Source organism: Aplidium turbinatum, chromosome 4, assembly GCF_918807975.1.
Source record: "Aplidium turbinatum chromosome 4, kaAplTurb1.1, whole genome shotgun sequence".
In the NCBI taxonomy this organism is placed as follows: domain Eukaryota; kingdom Metazoa; phylum Chordata; class Ascidiacea; order Aplousobranchia; family Polyclinidae; genus Aplidium; species Aplidium turbinatum.
This window is the reverse complement of record NC_137475.1, coordinates 39,620,553-39,642,059: the sequence shown is the minus strand read 5'-3', so window position 1 is coordinate 39,642,059 and position 21,507 is coordinate 39,620,553. Positions and strand designations below refer to the sequence as shown.

General features: G+C 37.6%; 2 protein-coding genes across 3 annotated transcripts in view; both read right to left on the bottom strand.

The window, feature by feature from the left end:
- Window positions 1-617: 617 nt before the first annotated feature.
- Window positions 618-21,507, bottom strand: part of LOC145769540 (protein CMSS1-like) — a 58,635-nt gene continuing 37,745 nt past the window's right edge. For both annotated transcript variants that reach the window (XM_082581189.1, XM_082581190.1), the window contains exons 2-8: window positions 19,733-19,842; window positions 18,378-18,495; window positions 18,133-18,195; window positions 17,496-17,631; window positions 16,736-16,854; window positions 1,184-1,272; window positions 618-817 (exon numbers count right to left, since the gene is read on the bottom strand). In XM_082581189.1, coding sequence (XP_082437315.1) covers window positions 734-817; window positions 1,184-1,272; window positions 16,736-16,854; window positions 17,496-17,631; window positions 18,133-18,195; window positions 18,378-18,495; window positions 19,733-19,842 — 719 coding nt within the window. In that variant the 3' untranslated portion in view covers window positions 618-733. The remainder of the gene's footprint in view (window positions 818-1,183; window positions 1,273-16,735; window positions 16,855-17,495; window positions 17,632-18,132; window positions 18,196-18,377; window positions 18,496-19,732; window positions 19,843-21,507) is intronic.
- LOC145768793 (uncharacterized) lies at window positions 1,537-9,399 on the bottom strand. The gene is made up of 8 exons (XM_082580388.1): window positions 9,018-9,399; window positions 7,420-7,563; window positions 6,598-6,720; window positions 5,618-5,886; window positions 4,408-5,018; window positions 3,855-4,088; window positions 3,271-3,389; window positions 1,537-2,827 (listed from the first exon to the last, which is right to left on the bottom strand). Exons 1-8 carry the CDS (start codon window positions 9,363-9,365, stop codon window positions 2,579-2,581), a joined length of 2,097 nt encoding a protein of 698 aa, XP_082436514.1. The 5' UTR covers window positions 9,366-9,399; the 3' UTR covers window positions 1,537-2,578.

The following is a 21,507-nucleotide window of genomic DNA, read 5'->3' as shown; positions in this document are numbered from 1 at the left end:
TTCTATCTTTCGGGCCGAAAATAACATTTTGTGTAATAAAAGCGCGGGCCACACAAGAACGTATTGCGAGCCAGATTTGGCCGGCGGGCCGGACTTTGGAAACCCCTGATATAGGCCGTTACGGTAGCCACTTTAACTGAACTTGGAAGCTGCGTTCATGTGATGTCATTACGTAAACGGAAGCCAGAGGTACAACAAAGAAAAAGCGCCAAACAGTTCTGATAGAAAGAAAATCAAGTAAACGTTCCGCCGTAGACAGCGTGTCCAAGTGGATTAGGGCTGAGGAATGCATTTAGATAGCGTGGATTCAATTCCCACCTATGTTATAACTTTTTTTCTTCTGTAATTAGTAATTACCAAACAACGTTCAAAGCACTGATCAACTCTCTGGCTGAGTGCTAGTAGGTTCACAATTGGACGGTAGCCACTTAAACGCAGCTCCTGATTGGTTCACGCCTTACAAGCTCTTACAAAAGTTGTTATGATAAAGTGGTATCAGTTATGGTATCTACCATTTGCATGAACCTTAACAAAATACAAAATTACTGTTAGTTTTTACTCGTTTTATAATAGCTCTGGTATTTGAACAAATGGCGTGGACTCAATTTTGAGAAGAATTGTATTTTATTCTAAAAATGAAAGTGATGGCATTTCACAAAATGGCGTTGTCAACAAAAAACATAATTCTTCGAGTATTAGAAGATCCGTGCTTGACAAAACCGACGAAGGAAAATCAAAACAAGCCGATCTTCATCGAATGTTTCTTACATGTTGGCACCACGAACTCCTTGAGCAGTGACATGAGAGACTGGCGAACCTATAAACATGATAAAAGGACATGTGCAGTTCAACAATACCGAAATGTACAACTACGCAATTGCAATAACCGAAAATGTGGGTTTAAGAACTACTTAAGTAGCAGAAAGAGGATTTTTGACAAAATGTTGATTTCATAAAGCTGTAATAAACTACGTTCAAACCAATGTTTTTAAGGGCCAGCACGACAAAATCAAAGCGCTGACGAATATACTTTTAGACAGAAAGATGCTTAGACCATAAAATTACACAATTTTAACACTAATTCAAGATTTCACTGTCATTGCTTAGTTTTTATTGTTTTCTTTTTATCAAATCAAAAAATATTTCTCAGTGAAACAACGCTAATTGTATAAACATCTCTTACTTGAGGAACATCCATAATTGTTTTCATCTTCTTATCTCGCCAGTTCCAATCAATAATCACCACGCGAGTCTGATTCAACAAAAGAGCACCTGAGAAGTAACACCTTATATTGCACCATGAACGTAATTTGCTTGAATGAACACTTGACGAATATAGAACCAAAGTACAGTTTATATTAATAACCAACTTCAGCCTTCAGTGTTGAAAGCTAGAGCACGGTGTCTAGGCCGTCTATTTTCGTAGGCCATGACTTCAGGCCATAAGCACACATTTCAAAGTCTATCAGCCATCAGTTATTACACAACCGGCGGTGCCGTGAAATAATCAAAAAAATTGCATAACTTCAAGGCAAGTTGTTCCAGCGCACAACCAAAGTTGTTTTGTATAAAAGGATCTCGACATGCAGTACAACACTAGGCTCACGATTTCTTAGTAGTACAGTGAGCATGTAAGTCTCGCTGTAGCTTCCATGCTGGCTGAGTGGGACCTTTAATAAACAATGATATCATTTCAACAATGCAACTGAAAAAACGTTCTGTTTCTGTACGTTGCGATCACTCAACAATTGAAGCATTGTCCTGAGTTCCATTGTATTTTCACGATTCGATCATAAATAGCTCAAATTCAATCAAGTTGCAGCAAAATTAAACATAAAAATCACGCAAAAACAATGACAGCGAATATAAAGATAACGTCGACAGTACAATATATATGGCGTTCAAATATGTAAATGTACACAACAGCATTGCGACTGATTTGTCATTTTGGTGTACGCAAGGTGGGTTTAATGACAAGGCTAGTTATCTTTTCACTGGATAAAAGGTTGAACAGTGAGCACCAAAGTAGCAGTACCTAAAACAAACTCTCCACATAGGAGAGGGCATTTATGATGAAGAAATTAAGTGACAACTCGTTTTTATATTATAACAAGTTACGTCAATAGTTCTTAGCCTTTTAAACGCGCTGACTCTCCACCCTATCTGAAGTTGAGTTCGCCTCCCTTGAGTTCGCGACAATTCCATTATAACTCACTTACAGCTGGAATTCTGGCCAGCTGGCCTTGCACAGCATAAACCGCAATCGAGAAACAAATACTCAATTTGTGTGTAACTTGAAGAAACTTAATCTCTTCGAAAAGTTTTTGCTTCAAATCCGATTCTACCCATCACGGGAAATCCCCGGTTGGAAAGCATTGAGTTAAACAAAAAAAAAATGAAAATTTTTGATTCAAGATTTTCTCAGAATCTTTTCCAGCACATAGTATATACTATAGCCGATGGTAGGAATACAGTCTTGGCAATAAACAGGATCTAAAATCTCGATCGAGACAAAGGACAAATGTCAATACAAAGCAATCACTAAATTCGCGCAAGAATCCAGTTCAAATACTTCGTCTCACACATTAAATTGAGGAGGAGGAGGAGGGAATTCATCATCATGGACTTCCGCATCAACCAAGTGACTAGAACTACCTCTTCCAAAACGAGGAGCTGCAAGCTCCGCAGCAGGGATGGATAACTGACGCGCGTGGTGGGCCGCCTCAAAAGAGGAGGTTGTGGAGTTTGCGTCATCGATGCCGCTGTCTACAGCAGAGACAGCAGTGATCGCGGAAAAGGAACTGAGAGTTTGCGGCTGTGCGGTGTTCTGCAAAATATAAAAGAGGTGTATCTTGTTAATGAGATTTTCTCAATAAACTGTTACGTGTAGCCTACCCCTGCCATACTGTCCTTTTATCACAGCTGAATGCCTTCCACGTGATTTATTCAACTTGAGGTCGCCTGACCAGCAGTATCGTTACTTGTGAAAAAGTCGCTGTGCGGATGGCATCGTGCTAATGAAAGCGAAATATCCTACACAAATATTACATGAAAAAGCTGGTATTGTCGCCTATATCATTCTATAAACCTTTGTTTTGTTTTGGCAAGTATAGCTTGTCAATTTGATGGCTAGAAACGAAGATCACTTGAGTTGAACTGAAATCCAGACCAAAACAGTACAACAGTCCCCGTTGCGTAGTATAAACTAATCTATACATGCCCGACTTGATTGAAACAATAAACTACAAACAAAACAGCCAAATATTTCACCTGTGCAGTGGGCAATCGTTTTTCCTTCCCAGCAACATCACCTATTTGGATATCATGGTACATCTGTGGCACCTTAATAGGCCGGCCTTTGTACAAGAGCCTTCTTGGTATCCATTTACCTAAAATTGTAAGTAATTATACAACCTATAATTATACAACCTATCTAGAAGTGATCGCATTACTAACTAAGGCGTTAAGAAAAATAAGTTTTTTTTTGGTTGTACAGAATAGCAGAAGTGCGGAAACAAAGTTTTAATTTGACGATTGTACATTGACGAACACAAAATTACATCACTTAAATTCTCTGCCAGAAAACATCAAACCATGAATGTGGTTGCATTAGAATTCAAGCACCAATTCAACAAATCTTGATTCTTGATGAAGTTATTGTATTTTTTCGTTAGTTTTGTTCAAAAAAAAACAAAAAAACTTGCAGATACATTTCCAAGTTTTTTGGGCTGCTAAACAACCGACCTACTCCTCTTAACATGTGATTCACATGTTAAGAGGTGATTCACATAAAATAGGAAAAAAAGCTTTCGCTTAGAGCCTTAGACCTTAGAGGCCATAACATGAACACTTGCCTGTTTTTCGTCGTTTCTCAGAGCAGCAAAACAAGAGGCAAAATATGACAAGAAGAAAAACGATTGCAGCAACAACCGACGCAGCAATGATCAACGTAAAACCAATGGAAGATTTGTGTACGTCTATTGCTGGTGTAGTTATGTCATCGCTACCATTGACGTTAGCTCCAGTGGATATGATATTCAAGCCAAAGATCGGTAGTTTTGTAGGTTGGTTGTAAAATTCGTCGAAATCTAACAAAACATACAAGAAACGTAAATATATTGATGCTACTATTGACGTTAGCTCCAGTGGATATGGTATTCAAGCCAAAGATTGGTGGTTTTGTAGGTTGGTTGTAAAATTCGTCGAAATCTAACAAAACACAAAAGAAACGGAAATATACAGATCACAATGAACGGATTACTCGAATGTTTCGTCCTCACAGAAGCCTACAAGCAATAACAAGCCAATAATTGCGAAGGAGATCTACGTATTCCGCTGTAGCTATGATCATCATCATCATTGGGTCATGAGAATGAATCAGACTGATGCTTATTCATAAGAACGTACCTGTTGCACCGGCGGAATTCACTTTCGGGCTAGTATCAGTGGGAGCTCTTGCTGAGGATGTTAAAGTTGTCCGGTCGTCAATCGATGTCTCTTTTGAGGTGGTAGCCGAAGTTGACTGTGCAGTGGTAGACAGTGTAGTTGTAGATTGTGTAGTTGTAGATTGTGTAGTCGTAGATTGTGTAGTTGTAGATTGTGTAGTTGTAGGTTGTGTAGTTGTAGGTTGTGTAGTTGTAGGTTGTGTAGTTGTAGGCTGTGTAGTTGTAGGCTGTGCAGTTTTAGGCTGTGTAGTTTTAGGCTGTGTAGTTTTAGGCTGTGTAGTTTCAGGCTGTGTAGTTTCAGGCTGTGTAGTTTCAGGTTGTGTAGTTTCAGGCTGTGTAGTTTTAGGCTGTGTAGTTTCAAGCCGTGTAGTTTCAGGCTGTGTAGTTGTAGACAGTGTCGTGGTAGCCAGTGCAGGGGTGGTTGTAGTAACCACACGAGTTGGTATGCACGATGGACAAATACTAGTTTCCCGTTCAACTGGAGGTGTCCCAGTTTGCTCGTGATAATCTTCAACATCATAACAATTTTGAGGATTCACTTCAGTTGAGTCGGCGTCGACACAAATTCGATCTCTGAAAAACGATCAATATAGTTAATCATGTGACACCTAATCTTCTTCTTTTTTGTATTCCAGCCGTACCATGCTTGTTCCAGGTCTAGGCGTTCATGCACAGATCTTTCCATTTATCTCGGTATTTTACTGTATTAAAAATTGTTGTGGTTGTAACGTGAAGATGATCTTTGAGATTATTCAGGAAAGCGAGACGCTGTTTTCCACGAGCTTGTTTTCCTTTGATGTTTCCACAAAAAGCAGTGTGTTCTAACGTGTCCTTACTGGTATAAGCACAATATAGCCACCTAATATACATACATATTTAAACGCATATCAAGAAAGTATGCTTTGAAATAACGTGATAGAAAGTGAGAGTGCAAGTCTTTTAACTAAACCAAAGAGACTAAACGTAATACAGTATGTGAATCAAAACAACTAGTTTTCCAAATTTGACTAAAGCATGGCCCAAACAGATTTTTCTTGGATGGCAACTCTGGTTCAAAGTGGTTGTGAAAACAACCAGCAATGAAATTGAATTCGGGAATTCAGCTAAGTCATATTGCGCAATCTGAAGGCCATATAATCATCATTTTGTCACAGAGAAATGTTTTAAATCACCTTGTCCTTGTGCAAACGGCTGGCGGGTCACAATCGCTCCAAGTTGACCACTCTCTCCACCTAAAGCAATTCGTTTCATCCAAATCATTCATGCAGTCTTGAACGCCATCGCACACTCTGAATGATCCCACGCAGTCAGCAGTGGTCGTGTTAGTGGACGGACCGCTGGCAGAGTCCTTCTCGTAAACTGCGCAACGGAATTGACGATTGCAATGCCGACAGTTGTATTCATCAGAGCCATCCATACATTGTTTAGTGCCATCGCATACCTGAATAAAATCACGCAGCAACTATTTACTTGTGCTTCATAAAGGAAGCAATGGGATGGCGCAGCGGATTGGTGCTCGCTTTCCAATAATGCGAACCTGGTTCGACTCCTGGCTTAAGCTGATTGTTGATAAACATCGATCGTCTCTACCGTGGTGTAATAAATGGGCGGGCATAGTTGCTGAAGGAAAGGTGGCCGCGAGAAAGGAACTGGCCACCTTACTCTCATAAGTGCCGAAGGCTTAGGGTGATAAGAACCTTATTTTCTCATTCCCTAAAGCTCAGTAACTGAGTATGGGACCTTTACCTATAAAGGAATCGTAAATGACCGATACAGCCATGTTGATATCGTGTGCGTAAGACAGCACGCTCGGTATTTCAAATTTAGTTTCAGTGGGGGAATGGCAAGGCATTCTTCGTATCCAACATTCAGACATCCCTTCAAGTGTCCTGCTAAAGACACAACCGCTTTGCAAGAGTGGTGTCAAACCGGCCCCTTTCGAGCGTCGCCCCAGCGCTCTCATTACTCGGCTGTGCAACTGGTATTTGAATTGAAATGCTGGAAAGCAGTAAATCATTTCTGCGGGTTGTTTGTCGACAATATAACTGCAGGAAGTGCAAGGTTTTGCTAGCTACTTGCTTGCGCTTTTTATAAAAAAGGTAGTTTTTCTAGTCTGGCTAAAGCCCCAAACAAGAAAGTATAAGCAACGAACCTGCGAAGTTGGGATGCATCTTGGGTGAGGCTCACCACATAAGAATCCATCGCACCATCCCCCATACCACTGACACCCGGTCTCATCTAACCCTTTATCACAATCCTTTCTTGAATCACAAATCTAAAAAATAAATAAACATGTTATACGTCTGCTTTCTGCAATCATCTGTGGCAGGTACAATTTCCTACTGGGAGAGTGAGTGAATTTTCAATTTCAACGCAGCAGGCAATGGTGGCCCGTAGCTATTTCTAATGGATAGGTTGCGAAAATCTTTTACATTGTTTTACGTTATATTTACATTTACCAATTTCACGAGGGTAGGCTGCAGCCTTGCAGTCTATTGGGACGAGCCGCCACTGGCAGCAGGTCTTGGGACCAAAGTCCAAAAAATCAATTTTGCTACAAGTTTCCTGGCATTTACTAAACAGAGAGATGTTTAGCGCTTGTTACTGAAACAGAAATATGTCAAAATGTTTTGTTTGGAAGAAGGTATTTTTTGTCTTCATTTCGCTTGAAAGAAAAATAAACAATTCGAAAGAGAACAGACATCAAATATATACCGATTAAATTATTCAGACATACTTGTGTTCAGTACATTATGATATTTTTTCGAAATATTTCGTTTAGGCGAAAAATTCTTTTGTCTTAATTTTATTTTGAATCATATAGGGCAGGCTACTGTACTTCTTCGCGAACAATATTTTTTGAATGAGTTCTGCTTTACAGCTAGCAAATCTGTCTGGAAACGTTTGCAGACGTTAAATAAATGTGAAAAGGAAGTTACAGGGGTTTATTTTAATAATTCTAGCAGGGCGTTACCTTGTTAGGGGAAATGCACGCATCTCGATTGAAAGTTGAGTCCACAGAATAATCAGTTGGCGAGCAGGCGAAATAATCAGTAGTGCTGCATTCACCGCAACCGAATTCGTCGCTTCCGTTGACACATTGCTTTGTTCCATCACACTGAGTGAAAACAAACACAATTGATAGGGTGAGATAACATGGAAAAAATTATACATTTTGAAACAAAAAACTGGTAACAAAACAGGAAAATCAAATTTAGCGACAAAAGCTTGAAAGAAACCAAACATGCAATGCTATGCACTATGCAGTCTTTCACACTAAATCTAAGACGCAATTAACAGAACAAATCCAAGAAAATATGCCCAGTTAACTGTCACGTAAAATAATAGGTGACGGTTGTAACCGACCGAGAATGGAACTACAGTACAAATAAAATCTATCTACAATCGCAAGCATCGCTGAATAAGTAGGTTTGAACTCAGTTCAACCGCGTATGAAAATTACAGCTGATCGTGTTGCAAGCAATCTTTTAAGCGTATGTGACAGCAGCTCTGCGAAGAAAGCCTTTTAAAATTTCATGAGCTGAAGAGCGTACAGCGCATGCTGGTGCCAACTCAGTAGCAGATTTAAAGTGTTTTTTTTTTTTTTTGGGGGGGGGGGGGCATTAGAGCTTTTATCAAACAAAAATGCTAAACTTAGTGAAAACGGATAATTTCAAACCCTCCCAAAAACGGTATTGCATGGGATCTGAGAGGCGGAAAACCCCTCAGAAAATGTTGACAAACTTTTATCTTGTTTTGATCGTTGTCCGCATATTTTGTGGACATCAATATGTTGTATTTTCGTTTAACATATTTCACTTTTACAATACGCCGATATGTGTCTGCGGAGCGGTAGAACAAACAATGCAACACATACTCCACGAATGTTCCATCTTACGGCCCCCAAGTGGAATCATTGGTATTCGACAACTGGACCCAACTACCGTATTTTGGCTGCAAGAGGAGGCATTGCCAATCTAAGCTACTACAAGTCAAACGAGAGAAGAAGACTTTGCATGTGACCGAATTTGTCAAATTAAAAACTAGATTTCTGTAGAAGTTAGAATTACAAAGTTTGGTTTAAAGGTGCAGTTAAATTACAAATTACAATTACATTGGCTGTGGAGCCGGAGTCGTAGAGTTGGTGGGATTTTGGGGTGTCCCGAATGGGAGTCGATAAACGATAAACAATAAAATTTTTGTTTGCAATACACTTTTTCAAAATATTGTATTTTATTCTCTGTATTGCGTTCCAAACCTTTACCAAAAAATGAAAGCGTTGGTTCTTGTCAGTTTTGTGAAGGTCGCGGTTTCAACTTTGATAAGAAATTTAATGAAATTAATTGTAAAAAAAAATGAAATATATAAAACAAAATTTTCGAAGAACCTGGTAACCCTCTAAAATCTGGCAACACTGAAGCCGGAGTCGGTCCGTTATAAATCGAGGAGTCGGAGTCGTATATTTTTCACCCAACTCCACAGCCCTGGTATAATAATAATGTCATAATAATAATAATAGGATACAGCTGAGCAAAAGTTAGCGAAGACGAAAAGAATAAATAAACCACAAACCTGGATTCCAGCAGAACAGATACCCTTTATTTCTTTTTTTGAATCACAGTTTCCAATAGTCACTAGAATTCCTTGGCAACATTCAAAGCCTTTCACTCTGTCGGTATTAAGCAGTGTTACCGACCGCTCTGAGCAAGTGACGCAAAACTGAGTGGAATCCTCAAACTGCACCCATCCGTCCTTGTGTGGGCTCAAACTTACATCAGACAATTTGCACCAACGTGACTCGGACGAAACGCGGCAAACAAACGACAACAACAGGATGGTGATGGCCAAACTTAAGTATCTGAACGACATTTTTTTGGCAATATAACTGTTTCCCTGGAGTAAGAGCAACATTAAAATCATAAGTTTCAAACATGTCCTTTGTCAAAAAAACGTTCTAAGCTACATCATTTGTTGAAGTCGAAAATTAGTGTGAAAAAACGATTAAATGGTCAAGTATTTCTATTATTACATGGTCAAGGTGGCTAGTGCGTTATCTTCTTGAGCACAGAGTTTCTAAAATAAAACGTACGTGCAGTTCTGTTCTGGTTAAACATAATAATTAGAGGCCGCTATTGTTCACACAAACAGCAGGCAACTATCTAAAAAAGTGTCTTAATCCAGACAAAACACCTATTCTGATTCACCATCTAACTTCAGTAGAACACGAATATGCGCAGGGCAACACTTTGGCGTTATTGACTGAACTGTTTGGATTTTTCTGGTTTTGAATAAAATCAGCCGTGCTCACTAACGAAACGTGAGAAACAAGCCCAGTTACAATCGTCATCATCTTTTGCTATCCTACACTCACAGAAAAAACGTTTGAGACCAAAAAGCTGTTCACTGTTACAACTAGCAGCAACAACAACACCAGTTTCAATTGGGTAATATTGTATCTATAAAGATTTACACATCATTTACACACATCATCACACGAAATTACAAAACAAACTTTGGCACGCCATAGACTTGGACACCTCTGATCTAATCACAAGAAACTTCAAATGCTTACACAGAAAGCCTCATGACTTCGAAACAATTTGTTGAAACAGCTACTGGAATATTTTAAGGCAAACTGTTGCGCGCCATTGTAAAATTACAACAATATGCTTAAAACCAATACCTAAATAGTACATACAGAATTTTATTCCTTAAAGCAATGCTATGTCATACTGGCTGATTTAGACGGAAAAGGTTGTCCAGAGAAAACAAAACTAGCGAGTATTTGAAACATCCAATGTCCCAAGATAAAAATCCTTAGGCTATCTTCTGTACACCTTCTCGTCGTTTCAGAAAACCAGTGATACCAAATATTAATGACACCTTACTCTGTAATAAATAAAACTACGAAGATTGCATTGACAATCGGACTTTCAATCAACATTGATGTATCAATTGGCAACATGCTCCTGATGTAGAAATGCTTTTCAAGATTGAAAACAAGCTCACAACATGACACGTATGAACACCAGTAAACATAGATCTTCCAAATCAGGGGTATATATATATATTCAAAATTTTCATCTCACCGCCCACTGTACTGGCAATGCTTTGAAGGGTATCTGCATTGCGGTGAAACAATGAGACATAGAAAATATACTAACAAGACTAAGACTAGTATCCTTCAGACACCAACAATTCAGTATGAATACAATTATCAATGACGAAACAATCACGTGCGAAAACAAAATTCCCAAAATATAATAATGACAAGCGCATGTTTTAGGTGTTAACATTTTAATGAATCAAATAAATTAATGTGTTTTTCGTTTTATAACAAACGATCCTGCCCAAAAATGCTTGGTGTATTTATGACTTTAAAAAGTTGCAATGCTGTCAATGTACAAAAATATTTCTACAATTAATTATCTTCCAAAAAATCTATCACTTAGGTTATGTTTGCTGAAGCGTCGTTGCAAAACAATACTGCATTATTCTTGCTCAATTAGATAAAAATGCATGTATATAATCAAAATGACATCGCAAAATTTTTTTTAGACCAACATTTAAACAAAAAGCCCCTGTAAACAGTCATACACTTTTGGAAAGGAAACAAGATTTTAACAATATATGCCAGCAAAGCGTCACGTTCTAAACGGTGTCTACAACACACAAATCTAATATCTCCCATTACCTAGAAATCACAGCTGTAATAGCCATGTTTTCGTTCCACCACGTCAGTAATAACCACAGGGCAGACATAATGTGGTGTTTTGTCAACACGTTCCTGTTATGGCGTAAATACAAAAGGGAGTGACACTAACTATGAGTTTCCCTATTACCGTAATTTAAAAAATGATAGGAACACATTGAATTGATTAACTAGTAAACCCGCCACACACAAAGCCTCCTTTTGTAGGTATACGCTCTGAAAGGTTTAGAACTACGACTTTAAAAGTCGAATTAAAACTGAAAATGATTATGATATTTTATCAGAACAAATACCGCATTATCCCATCAAAATCCGATGCAATGTATGCACTTGCATGCATTATATGGAAAAATATAATTTCAATGGATTAGTTAAACTGTATAAGTACCTAAACTCCATGCAATCTCGCTATGGTTTGTTCTTATTGCCAGGAATGATTCGATACTTTTCATCGACAAAATACTGTCGTTTGACGTCAAAACCTTGTCTTGAAAGTTACCTCTGCCTAGCTTTCCGCAAATTGACGGCTAACCAAAAAAATACTCAATCATATTCCCACTGAATTCAGTAAAAGTTGCTGTGAAAAGCCAAGTATTTCAATCTTAGAAACAACTGTGTGACGACAGCACACTAAAACGCGCAATAAGACGTGAAAAAGAGTTACCGAAGTTGGACAACTCGTCCATTGAACACTATGTATGTCAAACAATGATCTCCACTTCATACAACAAGAGCATTCTAAACGATATCAGAACGACAGCGTAGACCATTATTACCAATAAAATATCACATAGAGATTAGAGATATTTAGAAAGCCTGCTACAACGCCGAATTGATTCCCACGGTGTTCAAAGTTCATATTACTTTTTTACCCTTGCTGTATTCAAGTCAACTGGATATTGAATAATTGATCACAGTCGAGACTGGACGCAACATCTGGATTTGAATGGAATCTCTAAACTATAAATAAGCGAGCTGACAAACAGAGTACATCGAAGGATTTCGTGTATGCGCAGACAACTACATTAAAAAAAAAATAATAAGAAAGCGTCCGAGAATAAACTTTGGAAAAATCAACATAAAAATTTTTGTTAACAGAAAATTACATATAGTCACTTCACAGACAGGAAATCAGTCGTTTTACGTGTGCAGATGTTGAATCAATGTAGAAAACGACTGACTTGCCTTCTGAGGAAGCTCACTACCTGAAAAAGCTTGACAAAAAATAAGCGAAAATCGACTTAATACGTCTATACTTGCTAACCTTCACAAATAGGCTTAATAACACTGAATGAAGCAATCTATGCCATATACATCTAACGTAAGACTTCTTGTAGCTTCCACCACGTTAACCTGCGAAGAAAATATATCGCCAATCGCTAAATTTCTTACTAAACAATTATCATATCAATATATGTTTACAAAATACCAAAAACCTGGACGAATCGAATGGTTGTATCGCCGTAATCTAGTTAGTTCCTAGAATTTTCTGAGGTAAGAGTGAAGTATTTCCAGCCAGATAAGGCTGCCATTTTTACATTGATTTAACGCCACCTGACATCAAATCAACATAAAGGGATCGATTTCTCGGTTGGAATGATTTGTAATAAAATATATTAGCTTTGAAAAAGGAAAACCACTTCCAAAAGACACACATGCACTTTAAAACTATGGAAAAACATGAAAAACGTAAGCAACTCCATGAAACGCAGCTAGTGTGCAGTGCAACACTTATGCAAGACAAGTTTAGCTAGTATTCATTCGACAAAACACATTTAACTTGGGATAGTGCCCACAACCAGTTGGTTGCCACTTGCCAACGGTGGCCCGTACTAGAAAGCTTTCGTAACCGGCTGATGACTATTTAACTTTCACATATACTGTAGCTAAGACCTATTAAAAATAGCTAATGTTATCAAATGAAGTTAAAAATATTGTGATTAGTAGTACAATACAATTCTGTATAATTCTCTTCATGCACTCAACTGTGTCAGAACTAATTTACCACTACAGCCTACCTTGGCAAGATTTCAATTGAAACTAAATTGTGGCCTAAAGCGCACAAATTGACCAGTGACGTCTTTTCCAAAGCTGCAACAAACTTCTGCTTAACCTACCCAATAATTTTTCTAATTATGTTTAAATTAAACTAAAACATTTTGAAGACTTTTTCCCTTTGCATGTCAACATATCAAAAGTTCACTTCCATTACTAAACTCGCAATTTATCAAACTATTTAACTACCTATCAGCATAAGCGGTAATTACAACACAAGCTTTGCAACGACAAAGTTTAACCTACAGAATGTTTATACATGTTAGCCGTCAAATAACTGGAAAACAATAATCTGTACTACAACAGTCTCCAAGCCCAGGGTTATGTTTTCCCAGTACCCACTTTGTGTTGGTCAAAATTCTTCTTCCTGGTGAAAACAGTGAGGTTTGAAATTCTCCTGACTCCTGAAACCATTTCCAATTTACTGATTTTGCCAACAAATATTGAGTGGTAATTATATGAACTGGCATTATTTCACACTCCATGACATGCAATACTACGATTTTGTAAATAGCTCCTATCATCAAAGCACAGGCTAAGATTATAGTATCACTATCACTATACATACAGCTGAATGACGCAACTAATCACGTTTCTAAACTCGCTATAATTTTTTTCTAAACATGACATAATGGTTACAGCACTATGGTAACTTATAAGCGAAATGTAGACCATAAACTGCAGGTGATGTTTCACGGACGAAAAAACTGTTTCTTTCCGCCTATGAGTAATACAATTAAGACTTCAAATAGCGCTCAATCGATGGTTCATCTGGAGGGGTTGGTTAAATCAGTCGTAAATAGGCGACTGAACAAACGTGATCTCTCCTGAAAACAACAAGCATGAAGCCTACTACCTGCTGGCTTTGATGTCGCAAGAAACTCACGTTTTAAGTTTTTGTAGTCAATACTGATTTAACACCACTGCTCTTTTCACTGTGTGCAGAGCTACATATCAGGTATTATATATTTAAACAGTCACCAAATATCTTTTCAATTTGATTCTAGTAGTTCTTATTGTAAAAATCTTTAAAAAAAAACATAGAATTCTGATAAAGTACAACTGCTGATATTGTGTTTAAATTATTTCCCAAGTGAAACAGCTTTTCAGCCAGTTTTGCGAAATGAATTACTTCCTCTCGTTAATGTCAAAGCAAGTAACCATACCATGAAGAAATAACAAATCAAGGAGAAACTGTCGTTTTGCTGCAACAAGTAGTGATTGTTTAATCAAACGAACAGTATGTTTTTAGAACTTCGCAATAATTGGTATCGTTGTTAAACTGGTGTTAACAACAAGGTAGTGCAATTACCAAGCTATTATTAGATGCGTATGTACTCTAACAATGCAAGATTAATGGGGTCACATAATAACATTGTAAGACTAAGAATAGTGTTGTAGTTTCTCCTATCTTCAAATTTCGCAAATTGCATCCAGCCACTGATTTTTTTTAGTATGGAAATTAAATGATTACGTAATCGCAAGTGATACATCTTCCAAATTTTTAAGAAAACGAGGCAGCACGGCCTAGGAGGCAGAAATTTTTTTTTACTGCGGCGAAGCACAATAAAAGTATATGTGAGCTAAAATCACTACCTTTCACAAATAAAAGTGTTATGAAGATAAAATTGAGATATTGTTTTTATTTTTGCTATGAATTTTGAAAAAACTCGCATGAAAAAAACAGACAGTGCAGATTTTCTACGCGAAAGGCAAAGAATTTAAAAAATGCTTTTTTAACAAAGCCAACATAACCTTGAAATGGAAGACATGATGTAGGGCTGTAGGCTATTCCATCAGTTGCAACATTTTATTAACTTTTGTATTAAAATTTCTTGTTTACAATATTCACGTTCAAGAATATCGAATGAAAGCTTACTTTCACCCGACAGCTTTGATTAAATGCTCATCTTCATTGGAAAAAATACTTTTTGATGATCCACAGAGTTATATATTTTGTTAAATTAGAAATGCTCTAGCCAGGAACACGTAGAATAGATTATATGAACGTTAAATAAAAACTTGATCAATTAAACAATCATGAACACTAAATCAGCCACCAAATGATGTCAGCTTAACCATGAATGTTCTGTATGAGAGTTTTACGGGACGAATACGGTTTGGACTACCCTGTTCTATTGAAATAAATTTATGAGCTTTACTTAGCCAATAATCTTATAAAATTATTAGCTAGTTACAAGGCTAATAGAATAGATAGCTATAGATAGTATATAATAGCCTATAAAAATCACTATTAAGAAAAATTTTCCTACTCTTTATAAAGATGCTAGCCTACGATAAAACAAAACTTACCTGTCATGCCAGAAATCATGCCAGAATATCTCCAGAAAATGAAATCTACCTCACGTTAATTGAATTGAAATGATGGATCAAAAACACTTTATCTATCTTAATAAAAAGTCTGTGCTTTGTGCGGTAAAAAGAAAGATCCTCTAACAAGAGAAATCTTGAAACGAAAACATGAGTAGACCAGTAGCAGAGCCTGTTGATTAAAAATTCTGAAACTAATCCTGCAATAGCAGTGGACTTCTCATACGATCATGTTCAACCCCACTTAGATTTTTGTTTTAAAACATTTGTAACAACACCCACCGCCAAAACAATGATGCTAACCTACAAGATTATTTTGACATAAAAAAGTTTTAATTCCACTGAAATGTATGGACCACGATTCGTGCTTTTGCTTTACTTGTCAGTTGCATAGCCAAACGGTGAGAGCCTTGGCACGACACTCGAAAGGGCGCCGGTTCGACACCGCTCAAGAGCATGCGCTGTGTCTTTGGCAGGACACTTAGTGACAAGCCTGAAGGTGGGCACGAAAATTGGCTTCCTTGCCTTCCCGTCCACTTAATCTATGTCTTCAACCGTAAGACTAGATACGACAAAAAAGATCCCAGTGAGCTTATCTCACCAGTTGTTAGTGAGATGAAAAACATAAATCATTACACGACGAATCTACGAAAGTAGTATGGCATCAAGATATATGCGCCGAAATGTTTTAAGGTCAATAACATTTTCGAACTGATATCATACATGGCGTCTGACAGTAACTTACTCACTGCGCTCTCTCACAAAATCTCAAAAGCAGGCCTTGCAAAATCACTTCTGAAACTTATACCACATCGAAATCCATTTTGTGTAGAAGAAACGATCTATATGACGTCAACACATGGCTGAGTACTCACTGGAGCAGCGATCGAAAGCTCAGTAGCATGAATTAGTGGTGCGATGCTGATGAGCCAAGGCTTATGGGCGAAACACGTGTTTATAGCTGTCAATTCGTGCTGCGTTGGAACGCGGAGAAACAAAATTCGTTTTTTGAAAAAAATAAATTAAAGCCTAAAAACAAGACACAAAGTAAGCAACAGAAAACTGTGTAATATGCAAGAAGTTACATATCAATCGTTTATATAACTCTGGTCGCAATGAACACTGTCTCTTTGTTATAATTTTTAATTGGTTTTAATACAATTATATATAATTAGTACAAAAATGGTCATACCTTGTTGGATTAAAGCCCTAATCCTCTCAGGAGTTCCCACAGCAAAATGAGTTATGTTACTTTTTAACGATTGGATTTGTTCGTCAATTTTTATGTGACGCGAAAATAATTTGAGAGACCTGTCAACAACAAAAAACATATAAGTCTTCCACTGTTGGGCGATTTTTCAGCTATGGTGATGTTTTTCACAAAGTGCCTAACAGTGTAGTTCTGTATAATGTAGAACACGTTCAAACATTTCCAGCCGCTTACAAACAAGGTTGGCACCTCAACCGCAAAATATATTAGAAACGTCACATTTCAATTGTGTAATGATTGAAGGCTTGATTATGCTTTGTTCGCTTTAGCTGACGAATCTTGTGCGCCCTAGATATTCACTCGCTTTTAATGTAGTCACATTAACTGAATTCATTTGGCTTCTGCCACAGGTAGAAATAAGAGATAACACTTGTGTATAATTTCGTTGCAATAGATTTGACTTGTTGAGAAGGAGCGATCTTCCTGGCGTCAGCACTACCTGACTAGTGACTACTCACTATAGAACAGCGAGCATTGTGTTTTGCTAAACATACCGGTGTAGCCTTCACACTAGCCATTAATACTTTTCCCAAAAACAGGTGTTTTCCCAAAAACAGGTGTTTTCCCAAAAACACCGGTTTGACTTGTCATTGTTTTGTTGAAAATATATTTCAAGTTGTTTGTAGTCCAGTAATGATTTGGATTTAGTGAAAGCCCAACACCATGAAATCAATACACTTACTTGCATTCTTTTCCTTTGAATAACTTCGCTTCAGTATTGAGGTGAGACGCGCGTAAGGCGTTTCCAGAAATAACCAGGATCAATGGCGACATCTTGTGAGTGAAACTAGAACTGACTCGATGCCACTTTGGCAGCACTGAGTAAAGAAGAAAAAAATAGAAACACGACAGAAAAAAAGCAAAGAAATGCAAAATGTTATGGTTTGGTTTTGAATCTTCTTTGAATCTCGGATTGAGAAAGCCGGGATAGTTTCGCATACTTGTACAGACTTTTGACGCAGGGCCGGTTATCGAGTTTGACAGAGTGAGGTTTTCGATTGTTGAAATGTTGTTGCCGGGCAATTATTTCATTCACCAGATGCCGCTGAATGGAGAGCAGTCCTGAAATGCGTTGCTCAAGCGCACACCCCGAGAGTTAAACCATCGCCGCGTGATCTTGAGTTGAGCGCTTAACCACTGAGATAACAGGGCGGACGTCGATCAAATGTTCTTTTCTAGTTAACTTCACAACAGAAAATCACTAAAAGAACCAAAATGATGATAAACAGAAATGCACAGCATGTCATGAAAGTACCTTTCGACAAATTCCCTTTCTAAAATTCAAATGGCATTTAAAATCAAATTTCACTTCAACTCACCTGCTTTTAAATACGACGCAAGAGTGTGGTCTTTATCACTGTTACAGGTTGTAAAATGATTATCTGAAATGAAGCAAACGTTGTAAACGCTTCAAAATCAAAATATCTTTTATTTTTTTTATGAACTTAAAACAGTTATTTTCTCACTTTATCTTGTGTGAAAACTTTACACAAATTAAAATCTGTTCCAATTCACTTTACACTTCCAAAGTATTGATCAATAAACACATTCATTTGCAATTTACCGTGTAAAGTTAGTTCTTCAACTTCGATTGCAGATAATTTATTGAAATGTTTCATTAAAGCTTCTCTTAAGGATTCTGGTTTTCCTCCCAAACTTGACAACTTTTCTTCTGTAATGCGCTGAAATAAACAGTTTAACATTAAATTATTGGCTGCAAAAAGTTTCAACGCATTGTGTTGTTATTATCGTCCTACATCATATAATTTTATTTTTGGACGTTAACACAACCTAGATGAAATGATAGTTCCAGCTATAAGGGATAAAAATGATCGTCAATGAACATTTCCAAGCGCAAAAAATTCAAAGAATGCACGAAAAACTGTGTGATCAAATTTGAAATACGCTCTTGTAGACATGCATAAATGAGTCGTCGTCAAACACACTGGTAATCACTAATCAGATGTGACGTGAATTTGAACGTGGCAGTCGGCTACTCTTTTCCACTTCACTCATGCTCTGGTTTCTACTGATGAGCGATGGTTTATCCCCAGAGTATTACACAGTCACAAATAGACATAAAAGAACCAACACGCTACGCTAGAACGCTACAATAATGCGACGCTCCAATAAGTGATATAGCGGCCGATAGAAAACAAGATTGCTAGAAGTATGCTGTGAACAACTATAACAACTCGACCATTTCTCTCAAGCGCAGTACAGTAGTCGTAACGAAATAGGGTAAATGCAAGGCTATTAGAATGCCATACAAAAGGCTATCCGATTTAATAAACAGCTGTGAAAAAGCTCAATCAATAATCATGGAAGCAAACGTGGGTGCTCATACAATACGTAAAATTTTTAAAAATTTAACTGTTTGCAAAACAATCTTAAACTTAAAGTAACAAAACTTCATCATTAATAATAATCCGATCCACGGAGGCAACGTAATAATGCCCATTGGCCAACGAAGAAAACTCAACCTGGTCAGATATATTCTTTCTCTCAAGCTCTCACAGTTACAGTAGGTAGGCTACAGTTTTACTATTGTTCAGATTTAGAGTTCAGACAATAATGGTTTGGTTTTGAATGTTTATCCTTGGACTAACAAAGTTTCTGATAGATTATTCCTGGTAGCTTCGCACACTCGTATACTCGCACACTCTTATATGCACTTTGAAGACGTTTGACGCAGAACCAGCTACCGAGAATGGCAAAGTGAAATTTCCGATTGTTGAAATGTTATTGTAACATTTCTTTGTAACCATTACACAGTCACCTGATACTGTACATGAACATGAAAAGCAAGAGAAAAGTTGGTAAAAGTTATAAAATTTCACCATCTTTCCCAAGCCATAAACCAAGTGGCTGTATATGCCATGTTCAAAATCTGAATCTAGACTACAGTACAATGATCACCTTTCGGTTCCTCTTTCGTTTTTTTTTCGAAGGAACATCAGCATCTCCATCTTCTTCTTTCGTTGGAGTTTCATCATCTCTAAGCTTTCTTTTTACAGCACTTGATAATTCTAAAAAAAACAAATAACTTTAATATCAATAAAGGAAATTTTGAATAAACAGTAATAAAAATGTTAATGCTCCAGAAAATAAAAGTCTTATATACCACAGAAAATTAAAGGTTTGACAGTATGCCTTTTTTCTAAGTATAGCACCAATTCGTTTATTACGAAATGTGGAAGACTGGATGACTAATGTACAAAGTTGAACACCACTGCATTGTGAGCACGTTAAGCGCAAATTGTGTAAATGTGACAATTTGTAGCCTTTTCATATTTCTTAGTCTTACTATGACCTGACCCAGGATTAATCTAAGATCCCAGAACTAATGCCTAATGTATAGTCCGGAATGGCCCGTTTCGGTGAGTCCGATCCCTTAACGGGGGATTTTTTCAGTTTTTTTTTAAATTATCGGGTACCGTAGTCTAATTATCATTGCCGTTTTAGGGTTAGGGGTTAGAGGTTAGGAACTCACCGAATCGGACTCACCGAATAGTACCAGACCCGTAGGCTACTAGTCAGTAGTTGGGCAGTGAGTTGGTCAGTTGCAAAAAAGCTCAAAAATGTCTGCAAATCTTGTGACATTTGAAGTCATTTTCCGAAAGAAAAACGATTTTTATCGACGTCAACATCCCAGCTGCAGCCTGTCGATACCGCAAATTAATTGACTGCAATATACAATCAAGAGTTTCCATCTTTTGCACAGTCATGCATGGAAGCAATGGCGCGTTTGTACAACAAATTAAGACGCTGAATCGACGTGATATTGATTGATGCCAAGACATGGTAATTAACGAAAAAGTAGAGAAAGCAAAGGATAAGTGGAATCAGGCGGCACTGTCGTGCAAGCAAAATCCCAGCACGCAAGCGCAGTTAATTGAATCACCGGACTTAGAGGAATCTGACATTAGCAGCTCAAATAAACTTGTTTAAAGGCCGAAATTACACTGATTTTGTGATGAAAAGCAAAACTAGAAAAGTATTGTGTGCAGTACATCCACATACGAAATGTGGATTGCAATTACAAATAGCCTATGCAAACAAATTTTCATAAAAAATGTTAAATCAAAAAAACAAGCGCGACACCAAATACTTAAGTGCCGGTATATGGTAAGAATTCTAGGAACAAACGTAAACTTAAAAGAAGTGCAGCATATATATTTCGTTTTTGTAAGTGATTCTCTCAGCTGTCAGCCAGCCCAACAGCATAAGTTGGCTGTCAAGAGCAGAGCGTAAGTAGTGAACGACATCCTCCATATCAAGATGCAAAATAACTGACACAACAAGACAGCTGCGAAATGACGCGCAACATTCGAAACAATACAGCAGTTCGGGAACCCAAAACATCGCTTAAAATGCAAGTGAACGGTCCGTTCTTGTTCATCGACTTTTCTTATGCAATCATAATTTGCCCTGCGCAAGTTAATTTAATGATGCAGATAGCAAAAGAAGTAAATTTAATTAGAACGCGCAAACTGCATTGGATGCGCGTGTGCGACTGAGTCTATAACCGTATCGGTTAATACTTGAGGTGCAGGACCCGTGTTGATTCGTAGGTTAGGCTAATGTCAGCAACAGCGGAGGATATAGTATTGAATGACGTCAAAAGTGCTTGCATTGAAAACAGAAAAACAACAGTGATGATTTGAGATAAGGTTGGGATCTAGCGTTTCCGA

What these genes read in the sequence shown, in the direction of transcription:
- LOC145768793 (XM_082580388.1), bottom strand. Translation starts at nt 9,365, where the DNA reads ATGATTTTAATGTTGCTCTTACTCCAGGGAAACAGTTATATTGCCAAA. An exon ending in TCTGTTCTGCTGGAATCCAG is followed by an intron (nt 7,564 to 9,017) that starts GTTTGTGGTTTA and finishes GTTTTCACTCAG; the next exon opens with TGTGATGGAACAAAGCAATG. An exon ending in GCCGTTTGCACAAGGACAAG is followed by an intron (nt 5,019 to 5,617) that starts GTGATTTAAAAC and finishes ATCGTTTTTCAG; the next exon opens with AGATCGAATTTGTGTCGACG.